Source organism: Portunus trituberculatus, chromosome 42, assembly GCF_017591435.1.
Source record: "Portunus trituberculatus isolate SZX2019 chromosome 42, ASM1759143v1, whole genome shotgun sequence".
Lineage (NCBI taxonomy): Eukaryota > Metazoa > Arthropoda > Malacostraca > Decapoda > Portunidae > Portunus > Portunus trituberculatus.
This window is the reverse complement of record NC_059296.1, coordinates 27,660,292-27,673,868: the sequence shown is the minus strand read 5'-3', so window position 1 is coordinate 27,673,868 and position 13,577 is coordinate 27,660,292. Positions and strand designations below refer to the sequence as shown.

General features: G+C 34.9%; 1 protein-coding gene across 3 annotated transcripts in view; it reads left to right on the top strand.

Annotated features, from left to right (window-relative positions):
• LOC123517564 overlaps positions 1 to 10,914 on the top strand; it is a 14,773-nt gene extending 3,859 nt beyond the window's left edge. For all 3 annotated transcript variants that reach the window (XM_045277788.1, XM_045277789.1, XM_045277790.1), the window contains 8 exons: positions 389 to 479; positions 665 to 781; positions 1,954 to 2,092; positions 2,531 to 2,607; positions 5,188 to 5,370; positions 5,917 to 6,015; positions 7,101 to 7,244; positions 7,415 to 10,914. In XM_045277788.1, the coding sequence (XP_045133723.1) occupies positions 389 to 479; positions 665 to 781; positions 1,954 to 2,092; positions 2,531 to 2,607; positions 5,188 to 5,370; positions 5,917 to 6,015; positions 7,101 to 7,244; positions 7,415 to 7,626 (1,062 nt within the window). In that variant the 3' untranslated portion in view covers positions 7,627 to 10,914. The remainder of the gene's footprint in view (positions 1 to 388; positions 480 to 664; positions 782 to 1,953; positions 2,093 to 2,530; positions 2,608 to 5,187; positions 5,371 to 5,916; positions 6,016 to 7,100; positions 7,245 to 7,414) is intronic.
• The last annotated feature ends 2,663 nt before the right edge of the window (positions 10,915 to 13,577 follow it).

Genomic DNA, 13,577 nt, shown 5'->3' with positions numbered 1-13,577 from the left:
TCCGATCTTCGGATAGGCCTGAGACCAGGAACACAACATACACCGGGACAACAAGGTCACAACTCCTCGATTTACATCCCGTACCTACTCACTGCTAGGTGAACAGGGGCTACACGTGAAAGGATACACACCCAAATATCTCCACCCGGCCGGGGAATCGAACCCCGGTCCTCTGGCTTGTGAAGCCAGCGCTCTAACCACTGAGCTACCGGGTGTGTGTGTGTGTGTGTGTGTGTGTGTGTGTGTGTGTGTGCGCGTGTGTGAAGAACGTATCACGAATATATCAAACACGAATATGTAAAACGAAAACACGGGCTGGCTTATCTCAAGTGCTGCCCCACAAGTAGGGTAAGGATATGCATGGTCAGTTAAAAACACTTTTTTTCAGGTTACTAACGTCACAGAATGTGGAAGCAACGAACGGAAGTTCCTGAATCCCGCGATTTGTAATTGTGGTCTCAAGTGCATCGAGAATCTCAGTGAGTACATTTGTGCTGTTTCTCCTCGCTGACTATAGTAACTTTCTGAATAGTGAATACTGCTGATCCACTCACTACCAACTGCCCGTTCAGGTAACAGTGGTATGTTCTATCGGTATGAATTTATATATGGAAAGAATACGTCACGTTCACTTATAACGAATTTGTATGGCACTGTCTGCTAGAGGAAGGAGATTCCTGCCTGACGTCATCTCTTGTGGACTACCCGACCAAAATGTGCGGGCCGGGACTGGAGTGCAAGGAGGATCCCTCCAACCCAAGGTCTTCAAGATGCATTAGGAGTAAGTAGCTACTACTGTGAACATTTCTGTATATACTGATGACCAGTGTTGCATGCAATGGCGCCTTGTGAACTTGTCATTGATACACCATCTATAAGATAAGTAATACAAGTACTTATACTGTATACTCTCAACGAAATGGGACAGTCACAGCCTGCCCTCTAAAGGCAACTCTCTTCCTTCACGCAAAACTACGTGCATCTAACTATACATACATTTTTCATGCAAAATTTAATATTGAAAAATTAAAGAATCCTCTATCATCTATGGAGTACCCTTCTAAGTAACATTTTGCTATTAAACCTGTTTGGAGACCGGTACCTCAGTGTATGGGCCTTTTTAATTAATCACAAATTTTGTTATCTTGGCCAACCTTCCCTCCTACATAAAAAAAAAAATAATAATAATAATTGTGGAAATAGTGGCACGCAATGCAGACCCGACGTCATGACTACAACACTACAACTTGTTAGAATAATCTATGACAACATTTCTAAAGAACCTTTAATCAGTAGTGAAAAAATCTCAAAAGTGATATTAAAGTTCCATTGTATTTTCTCCCTACACATTAACATACTATGCATGCCAACACAGTATTGATATTAATTTCCGGACACACAGACTAGTTGATATCAAGATTGATCCCAGATAACGCAATATTTGCCAAAGTGTCTCGAGTTGTCGTCTTCCCATCCCTTAATCCCATTCTTCTGTTAGGCGCGGTGTGATGCCGTGATCAAAGCAAGGATTGTGGTTTTGTCCTCACATAAGACACTCGTTTTCCTTTTTTTTTTTTTTTTTTTTAATGATGTAGTGAGAAGTATTTCTTGAATCGTAAAGTGTCACTGGACCATCAATAAAAAATATCGAATAGATAGCGAAAAAAATCTTATATGAAGACGAAACAATATTTTTACTTTCTGAATGTATGCATGTGTACTTTGAGTATAGATATATGTGGAAAATCATAATCGAGTGCTACCAGACTTACTCATCCACACACACATTCCAACAACACTTAGCTGGCATCTTGGAAAGTGAGAGGAAGAAGACGAATAGGAGGATTTAACTCGGGGTATAAGACCACGTTGAAATCTAAACATTAATGAAGAATGAGCACTTGAAGATGAAAACCAGACTGTTGTAAGTACATAAGTGAAGCTTCCTGACAGATACAGACAAGAAGTGCATCAATGAGTTAATGAAGTACGAGGAGGAGCAGGAAGTTGGCACCCTGGGACCAGGCCGCAACAAACCCAACTGTGACGAGTACGGCTCCTATGCCCCGACCCAGTGCAGCCCCAGCAGCACGTGAGTCACGGTGATGGTGGTGGTGATCATTATCATCAATATATCAACAACATCATCAACAACAACAACAACAACAACAACAACAATAATAATAATTATATTAATAATACTAATACTAATATCAATACTACTACTAATAATAACACTAATACCAATAATACTGCTAATACTAATAATAATATCAATAATGAGGATGACGATAATAGTAATAATAATAATAATAATAATAATAATAATGATAATAGTAAAAGTGATAACAACAATACATGATAAATGCTTGATGTACATCTGAGATACAATGAATTAACTTCCAAACACAACATGAAACAATTAGCAGCTTATAGGTACACCTACGAACTTCATGTTAATAACACCACATGACTGCAACTATTATAGATAAGATCTAATGTGATGAGTATGTGCTTGTCACTTTTACAGATGTTACTGTGTCACGCCTGAGGGGGAGCGGGTGTTTGGAGAGACATTATTCTCCCAGGAGAAAGTTATCAACTGCAGTAAGTAACGGGGAGGTGGGAAGGATTTTTCTTCTTTCACGTAGGTAATTGTCATTTCTTATAATTTTCCTTATTCTCCGTACTTCACTCATTCACATCGGTGTATTCTTATCTATCGTGTGTGTGTGTGTGTGTGTGTGTGTGTGTGTGTGTGCCACAACTGGTGCCCTTACTGCTTCTACTGTGAACTCATTGATTCCATTTATTTATTTATTTGTTTATTTATTTTGAGTGATTCACAAAATTCCGATTGGGATTTAATCGCCATCCATCACTTTTTTTTTTTTTTTTTTTGTGTGTGTGTGGGGGGAACTGACTTTTTTCGAGACAGCTGCTAAGGTACAGGAGAGCTTGGCATCTAGATCTAGTTAGTCATTTTGTAAGTGTCACATTGCACTTTCAACTTGTCACATGTAGAATATCCTCCGGTAATGAGTAAGAAGGGCATCTCTATAGTGAGCCGCCTGCTCCTAGTTGCTTGGCGGCTTAATTGGCCCTGGTGTTCCGAGGCATTACGGCAACTATGGAATTATGTAATTATCTATAATTCACTTTACCTTACTGGTGAGTGGTGAAGAGTTAATGGTTGAGGTTTGGAACTCGTGTCATCCTTGTGTGAGTCACTTCTTGACTCATCACGACAGGAATGCAAACAAGTTTCTCTCTCGGTTTTGAAACGTGGTGATATGATTATCAACAATAATTATCACACCCAGTGTATATAGGTACTATACACTACAGGTGTACTACAAGCAACAGCGGTTAATTATTATGAGTGGCTGCATGAAGTAGGTTGACAGAACTATGTTCGTCTCTGTGATGGACACGTACAATATTTTATGTCAGGGTTTTATGTGCTTTCTATGATTGTGTTAATGTTTGTCACAAATGAATAAGCTTCCTGATCTGCCCATGTTAACTTCCTCTCTCCATGACTATACTTGGATTTAGGAGAGAAAATAAAGGCGCACAGATTCTCAAGAAGATATAAACTTATTCTTTTTATATGAAAATGAACTAAACTGAAGTTTACATAACGTGATTGGTATGCGGCCGCAACCTGCGTTGGGAAATCTAGGGTTAAACATCGTAATGAAGTTATCTTATCAAGTTCTTGCAAACATTTGTGGGTCTGCAGTTACTGCTGGTCATGAGTCTCACATCAATGAAAGTCTCCCATCTTGAACACGAAATGAGCTAAGGCATACAGTTATATAAAAAAAAAACGTCAGAAACAAATAATATAGGCATTGGAGCATGCAGCGCGTAACCTGACCCTGATGACTGATAAGTCAGCACTCAGTGAGGAAAGGGCACAGCTAAACTTATTTATTTATTTTCCACCGGCTTAGGAACCAAACTTGTTACTTTAGTTCATCTCAGTGAGACGAGGGTAGTTTTATGATAACAACCTCCACTTTCTTTGACTGACAGTGACATAGGTCGTACCTATATCCAACTTATTGAATGCTTGACTGACCCAACCACTTTGCGCGTGGTGGTATTAAATTTTCCGTCTCCGCAATCAGTAAGGTGCGCCTGAGGCTAACCAACAACTGTATAATACTAACTACAAATCTAATCATACAATAGGCCTTTGATTTGAAACTCAACAATATATTGTTGCAATCACAAACTTGACAGTAAAATGGTAGGTAGCTATACCCATCACAATGAACCAAGCATCTACCCTCCTTGCGATGAACCTATTTGTTTTTTAAACTATCATCTCATGTAGATGACTGGTTATTGAAAAATATAGTCACCACCTCGCACCGCGTACACCTTTCCCTCATTATTATTGAACATCATGTCCTTTGTTTCCTCTGATATATTCTCCACGAACTTGACCCTCCAGTGGAATCCACCACAACTCCCTGATGATACAATGCCAATACAACATAAAACTGTGCCATCTTTTCCATCATTCTCGGATTTCTTCTCTCACTGGTCGCTTCTGACAGGTGACACCCGCCAGGCTGCCACTGCCAGCTGACCTTTACCCACACTCCCACACCATACCACCTTCTGGACCAACTCCTAACATTCAAATGTTCACATTAGTTTTAGCAAGCTTCCTAAAAAAAAAAAAAAAAAAAAAAAAAAAAAAAAAAAAAATATATATATATATATATATATATATATATATATATATATATATATATATATATATATATATATATATATATATATATATATATATATATATATATATATATATATATATATATATATATATATATATATATATATATATATATATATATATATATATATATATATATATATATATATATATATATATATATATATATATATATATATATATATATATATATATATATATATATATATATATATATATATCATCTCACAACTACATTCTTCTACGGTAAATATTCATCTCAGCATCTTTTCTTATTCGTGTAGTATATCCATTACAACCTATAATGACCTTTTCTTTGTTTACATGGTGCAGGTACTTACTAAAATGATGTACTGGATGTCAATTCATAGCAAATAATTGACAGCTATCTCTATCACTTGCCATACTGCAAAATAGATGTTCTCCTCCATCAGAATGTTCCCTTTACTGGGAAGACACTGAGAAGAAAGGACTCAACCTTGGAATGAGGTGTCTGCCAAATGGAAACTTTGACTCCCTGCAGTGCATTGGCACCTACTGCTTCTGCTACAATGACACCAATGATACTGTTACCTATGGTCCTGTGCCTAAATACATGATCAAATTCATGCCTTGTTGTAAGTAGTATCAAATCTAACATAAAACACTTTCATGACCACCACAGAGAACTAACTATGTTTTGGCGAGATAGGTATATCAAAGGAATGAGAGATCCATTATGATGAAAACTGAGGATTGAAATAGACCATATGAAACATTATACTATTTCATTCACAAGATAAGAAAATATCCCAAACCAGTGTAATTCTTCATATTCTTGAAATAATTCCCTACGCATTTCAAAACTGAGATATTAGTTAAGTTCATCACAAATCATTAAGTTTCACATGACATGCAGTTAATCACCTTACTTGTTATATGTATGTACATGCATGATGGTAGAGAGAGAGAGAGAGAGAGAGAGAGAGAGAGAGAGAGAGAGAGAGAGAGAGAGAGAGAGAGAGAGAGAGAGAGAGAGAGAGAGAGAGAGAGAGAGAGAGAGAGAGAGAGAGAGAGAGAGAGAGAGAGTAAACTTTCACCCTCATTTTGGAAAATACTTTAAAGTTTTTCTCAGCATCCATCTGCACTACATTACTATATCCCTAAAACCTTTTGCACTGCAGATGACAAGGAGATTCACTTTGAGTCGTACAGCAATCCATGTCACAGCGCTCAGGAGGCGTGGAACAACCAGGGCATTGATGCTGATATCATTGTGGCAGGTATTTCTGTTGCCAGTATACTTTTACATTTTGATGTTAATCAAGGTCTCTTTAACTTAGATCTTATGGTCTTCAATGCAATGACATCTGACTAACTACACCTGATATGATTAATAATCATTAGTATTCACTTGACATGGTTTGGTACAATTGCTAGATGAAAGTTTTTTCTAATCCATCATATACTAATATTATTAACACACCATGAATGCCTTCCATCCACGCTACACAATGTAGTTCTCAAAATCATTAATCAGGATTTGAAGGAACAAATCTTTTCATCACTTTTGTTTTATAAAAATAGCAACAAACTAAAAGATTTATTATACACAATTTTGTAAAAGTAAAAATGCAACTTATTTATTTCAGTCATCACAAGCACAGGTTTAAAGTATGACAAATACAATTTTGCTAGCAACTTTCAATAAATACACAGATTAACAATTAATGATCCGTAATTGTTACTCCAACAAAACTAGCACATTTATGTATAAAGTCCCAAGTTGCAGTCTCCCTTCATTTCTCTCAGATCCTTTATTAATGTTATATGCAGATAATTTCTTCACAATGGTCTTTTTGTCAACTTTATAACCACTTTTTTCCTGCTGACTTTTACCTTCACTGACAATCATCTTCATACTCACTACTTTACAGTGGTTCCCAAACTTTTTGTGAACAAGTACCACTTGGAGGTCCTGTACAGTCCCCACATACCAACTGGTTCCAGTAAACCTCAATTCCAGCAAAATATCAATATATTCACAAGTACAACACAAACATGAACTAACTACAAGGAACACAACTCAATTTAATGTGAGGGATGCATCTGTTTCTTTTCCACTACCTGATCAATGCAAAACTATCTTGTGTAAGGCAATATATATTTTTTTCTGAAAAGTGAATTAATTTAATTCTCATGTACCACCTGGAAGGCCTTTGCATACCACACCACAGATTGGGAACCACTACACTACTACCCTTCATGTTGTCAAAAGTGTGAGTTCTATTCAAAATGCAAAATTATTTTAGGGTAAGGAAAATGCATGTGTGCTTTCCAGCATATGGACACTTGCAATACCTTTCAGAGGTACCACAACCAGTGTGTTCTCGTGATGGATACTATGCTGCAGTCCAGTACTTGGCTGGTAAAGCTTATTGTGCTGACAGGAATGGAAACCGCATTGAAAATTATGAACTCCCCATCCATGAGGCCGAAAACATGAATTGCCGTGAGTTTACATGATTTAGAGCAATAGTTCTTACTCTAATCAATAATAAACAAATTTACATACAAGTGAAAAGCCTATGGATAAATATTCAGACATTAGCGACATTTATCATCATCATTAGATATGTTGCATGATGAATGGACTATTATCATTGGCATTGATTTTTCTAGACTGCCCAAGAAGAAGAAAAATTATGGAAGAAAATGGTTATGGGGCAAGCAAACCAAAGTGCTGCAGCGACGGTCAATACTACCCATGGCAGACTCGAGGCCCTCACTCCTACTGTGTGGATGACAATGGCAACCAATATGGAGAAACTGTTACCATCACAAACATACAAGATCTTCCATGTTATACAAACACTCCTTGTTCAGCAAAGTAATGGACCAAAGACAATGACAGTAATCTCATAAACTGATGCATTTTGTTTTTCTGTTACTTTTCTTTATCACATAATAATCATTTTTAGTTTGTGATTTGTCCAGTAGTTTACATCTGATCCATAACTATTCCTCGAGCAAATTATTAGGTGAACAGCAATAACTAATGGAACATTTATCTAAATATGATAACTACTGTATTAATGAGAGCTACACCTTTCATTTCAAACATCTGCTATGATAGTGGCCATGTTACTATATGCCACACAATATTATGTACTGTGCTCTGTGCTGAAAAAAAATGTACTGATTCTTAACTGGTGAACATACTGCCTCCTTTTTGGTATATTTGTAGAAGTTTCTACCAGCTACCCATTCAGCTACATGACTCAGGTAAATAGACATGACATAAGATTCATAAAGTTGACTACTGCATTCTCAAAGATGTGACAGGTGCATGTAATAGAAGAAAAAATAAGTGCATATAAGTATTCAAGAGATCATATGTTTGAGAAAGCAAGAGTAGACTCTTGAAAAGGTGATAAATGTGTAGCAAATACTATTTATTATAAGGTTGGTTGTAAATCTTAAAGAAAGCATATGGATACATATAGGTGCATGAGAAAGACAGATTGTTAGAAATACTGCAAATAAATGAAAATGTTGTGACTTGATAAGAGTATAATGGATGTGAAGAAAATGGTAAAAACACAGCTAGGGTCTGTTCTGTTAAGCCTTTACGTAGGGCAAGAAATTGGAGCTACAGAGACTGGTGCAGTTTCTGAAATGATAGACATAAATTTATATAATTCTAAAATACTGACATCCTATTCTAATAACAAGAACATAAAAACACAAGAAAACTGCAAGAAGCCAGCAGACTTACATGTGGCAGCTTCTATATGAAATGTGCTCAGCTTTATCCACTTATCATCAATATCCATAAATTAATTTCTTAAAGAACCATACATAGTGATTCAGCACTAATAATCTGACTACTGAGTCTATTGCAGTCATGTATGTACCACTCTATTTGAGACCCAATTTCTTCCAATCTCTTTTAAATTCAATGATCAAGCTTCAATTAATTACTTCTAGTTTTAATCTAATTTTTAATTCTGAAGATTTTAATTTTTACTAAAATATTATGAATACCATTAATAAACATTTGTAATGACATCCTCTTGGTGTCTAAATAATTTGTAAACTGCTTCATAGTCATCACAAGTGAACCTCTTCACACCACTTACTGGTGAGCAACAATCCCAGCCTCTCCTGACCATAAATGCATCACATAGTACATGTATTTCACATTGCTTACAATTTCTTAAGTAAACATTCTTTACAAAATACATATATGTTCTTACATTCCAAAAATTGTATAATTATATATTCAAAACAAAAATATATTATAAAAAAGTAAAGCAAAATACAATAGCTAATGAATTAATTACCCCAAAACTGGCAACTCTGAAAGGTGGGATTGCTTCAGGCATATGATCACAGATATGTATTAGTCACAAGCAACCTTCCTCTTCAGCTGGATGAGTAACCTCAATCCTCCAACACCTGGTCATTATGGCTCATGCACCACATCTGAACTGTCACTGGTAGCCTTTGCAATGGTGACCACACAGCCACTAACAGCAGTGTGTGAGCCAGGGAACTAAGTCATGAATGTCTTCCTACTACAAAAAAGAAAAAGATAATAATGCTGAAAGCATCTTGTTAGGAAAAATGTGATATAGTAGTATGTGGAGTTCCCAGTGTGTTTCTTGATTGTTTAGTGAGCAGAGCTTGGAAGGCTATCAAACTATACTAAATTAAGAAATTAATGCAACAACTGTGTACTCGAGAGAAATTTTGCTAATATGAGATGATGTACACATGATAGCAAATCTTGGCAGGCTTAGTTATGCACTGCATTGACTTTCAAATGCATGTCCTGGAGTAAAGCTAATTGTTCACTCTACTCCTATCAATACTATAAATAAAAAGGTTCTTGATTATAATCAGCACCATCAGGTAGAGCCTTTTACTGGTTTAATGAAGTATCATGGTTGATGCTCAAATATGCATCTATGAAGATACACAATGATCACAAAGATTTGACAGATCTTTATCACAAATGGGCACCTCCACAACACTTCTGTAAGCCACAAATTAATTTCTCAAACTCAATTCGCTTGCAGATTTGCTTTTGTAACAAACTAATCACAAATCTGCAGTTTTACTTTTCCAAAGATATTTACATACCTATGGTGGAGCCACAACCATGGGGAGCAGCAGCCATACCTGAATTCCCTAACAAACTCTATGAAGCTATGGCCAACTTTTTCCAAAGAAATTTATGGATGAAGATGACATGATACATTGTAAGTGCTTGTATATGTCAACTGACCTTTTACAATCTCCTTGCTTTCTTCTGCTCTTGGCTTGGGATAAAATTGATATTTAATCCTCAGAGAAGATCAGCAAGGATCAGGTCCAGACCATGATCCTTGTCTTGTTCTGCACCTCCTGGGTAAGATCTTTTCCTAAGCACATAGTCACTCCCATCTTTGCAGAGACTGTTTACAAAGTGGTCAGTGCAAGGAAGTCTACAAGAGCAAATCTGACCTCAGAGCAGTTTAAATGACTGAATGGTCTTTTTGATGGGGAATAAAGATCTACTCAAAAGTTGATTCTGATTGTGCTATATGACCAAGGAGCAAAGTCACAAGTCAGGGCAGTGCCAAGTGCATTCACAGCATTCAATGACTTCCAAATGTGTGAGTGCAATGTGCTGAACTCTTATGTGACAAATGTAACTGTTATTACAATCCAACAAACAAGAGAGTCGATGAAAGAAATCTGCAATTAATTCAATAAAATTACTGAGGAATGACAACAAGGACTTGATACCTATAATAAGTAACAAATATGGCAAGTAAAATTGTGATGAATAGAAAAATAGAATACATTACTCACGGATTTTATTCCACACGAGCACTTTAAATTGCAAATTACAAGAGATGTAGATTAGCATCTATGAAAGGTGTGGATCAAAGTTAAGTAAGGTAATGATGGCAATGAAAAAAAGCCTTTATCCAAGAAGTTGAGGAGAAAAGGCCTGACCCATATCTGTATCTGTATTTTATAAATGGTTTCAAGAGATAATCAAGAGGCACAAGGAAACTGACACAATCAGAATATATACTTTTTTTCAAGGAATACCATTAGGAATGAAAAAAAAATAAATAAATAAAATAAATAAATAAATTCATTAATTAAAAAAGAAAAAAAATCATGGCAAGTTTATCTTCTGGCAGTAACTAAAGACTGCCTATATCTATGCTTGTGATTCCAACTATATTGCATGAAAAATTAATGTAAGCAATATGCAAATTATTTGAGGTTATGATTAGTTATATTTTATCGGTGATGCACTAACATACATTCATAAAGTGGTAAAGAGGTTACTCCTGCATTCCTATTATAGAAAGGAGTGTGGGAAGTAAGGATTGGTCTTCTCTCCCACAGAGATGTGAAGGAATGTTTGTGAATATCATTGCAAATATAAATGTATGCATATACTATACATGTAGATTCCTTGTCTTGGGTATCCCATTTTATGGAGACATTAGCTTGGTATATTGTATGCAAGTGTGTGTGTATGTGTGTATGTGTGTGTGTGCATGCATATATATATATATATATATATATATATATATATATATATATATATATATATATATATATATATATATATATATATATATATATATATATATATATATATATATATATATATATATATATATATATATATATATATATATATATATATCTATCTATCTATCTATCTATCTATCTATCTATCTATCTATCTATCTATCTATCTATCTATCTATATATATATATATATATATATATATATATATATATATATATATATATATATATATATATATATATATATATATATATATATGGAACATGTTGTTGTCAATATCTTATCATTACAACACATACATAGCCACCAACTATAAAATAAAAGAATGAAAACCACATTTTTCTGTTTGCTTGAATAGCTTTTAACCACATGGAAATAATCAAACTGATACACTTTGCATTGGGCTTGGTGGAAGAGCAATTAAGAAGGCACTTATCAAGAAGTTGCAAATATGCAGTAAAGTCTTGGTGCCTCAAATATCTTCATATGAGGCCATGTGCATTAGAAAGAGGAAAGATACCACTGTATTGAAGGCAGTACAATTTTGGCTACTGCTATTTTCATCTGTCCTCAATATCCCTTTTTCTAGTAAGATTAAATTTCACAAAAAAAAAGAAAAAAAAAAAAATAAATAAATAAATAAATAAAAAATAAAAAATAAAATAAAATAAAAAATAAAATAAATAAATTAAATAAAAAATAAATAACAAGAACAATAATAAATAAATAAATAAAAATAAATAAATAAATAAGTAAAAAATAATAAATACGTAAAATAAAGGAAAAAAAAAAAATATATAATAAAGTAAATAAATAAATATAAGAAATATAATAGGATATACAATGAAAATAAATATACATAAATGAATAGAAATACCCAATTAACTGAAAAAAAACTGATTAAATATTAAGGGCATGCTGTGGCTGAGATTTAATAAATTATGATGAAAATTTATTTTTTTCAATTCCTGCAGATTATTGTCGGAAAAATATTCAAATTCTTATGGTATATGAATCATGGGCCAATGCATACAGCAACACTCATTCTGACACGTTTAAAGAGAGAGAGTGGCATACGCTACGAGGTGGGTGTGGCGCAATAAACACTCTCTAAGCATTGTGATATATTGCCTGTTTTTCCTTGTCATTTTACCACTAATATTGGTCTCTTTGGTGAGGGTTCACCCCTCAAATTGCTAACCTCCTTCCCGCCTTACCATACAACACCATACCATACACCCCAGTATGGCAAAGAAAAGGGAAGGGAAAGGTTATGTCATGCTCTAGCTTGCAGGCTCTCTTATGCTTTTTTTTCTTTGCTGATCTTCTTATCACAACATGGGGAATAAACGAAATAGGCTACAGCAGCTGAAGAAGATGTGAGAGATGAAGAAAAAAAGAGAGAATAGGAGATAAATGAAAAGAAGATGGAAGAGATGATGGCTCAGTGGCAGGTGAAGCTGAGGCATTTGGCACAGCAGGGAAGGAGGTTTTGGAGGGGCAGGACAGCAAGAGGATCTAGACCCACTTTTGATAGCAGAAGCTAAGAAGATGAAATGAAGGAAAAGAAAGAAGAAAATTAGAAAATACATCAGGAGAAGAGGAAAACAGAGAGAGAAACGTACATATTTCGAGGCGCCGATCTTGATTAGGACCGAAAAATTTACTTGGAGAGGATTGTCTCATGGAGAAGGAAGGTACCGACTGCCAGTTAGAATAAACCATAATTCTATGAAATAGCATTGTTAGGACACCCACCAGTGAGCTAAATCTATCAGCAAAGGCACAAAGAACCAGAGGCAGGAATTCTGATAGTGTCACCACAAGGTAAATACCTCCAAAAATTAAGTACTAAATATGAGAATAATTAGATCATTCTTTGTGTGCAGTTTCTCTATAGATCAACACACAACATATAATAAATCTACTAATTTTGATAAACACACAACGTGGGTGCTAAACTTTTAAAACTTTGGAGAGCTGTATCTCAAAACATGATTTTTCAAGATATGAAAAACTGTATAAAATCAACCATTACACATGCTGCCTTGAAATTTAATGCACTTATTGACAGGGATTGGGGTAACATTTTGTCAGATCAGTTTTTTGCTAAAGTGATTAGACAGTTTTTAATGAGGCAAAATAACAGCTTTTCATGCTGTTTTGATGATGTCATGAAATGCAAAAACTTAAAAAAAAATCATATCTCATGATGTACGGAGAAATTGAAATTAGCAT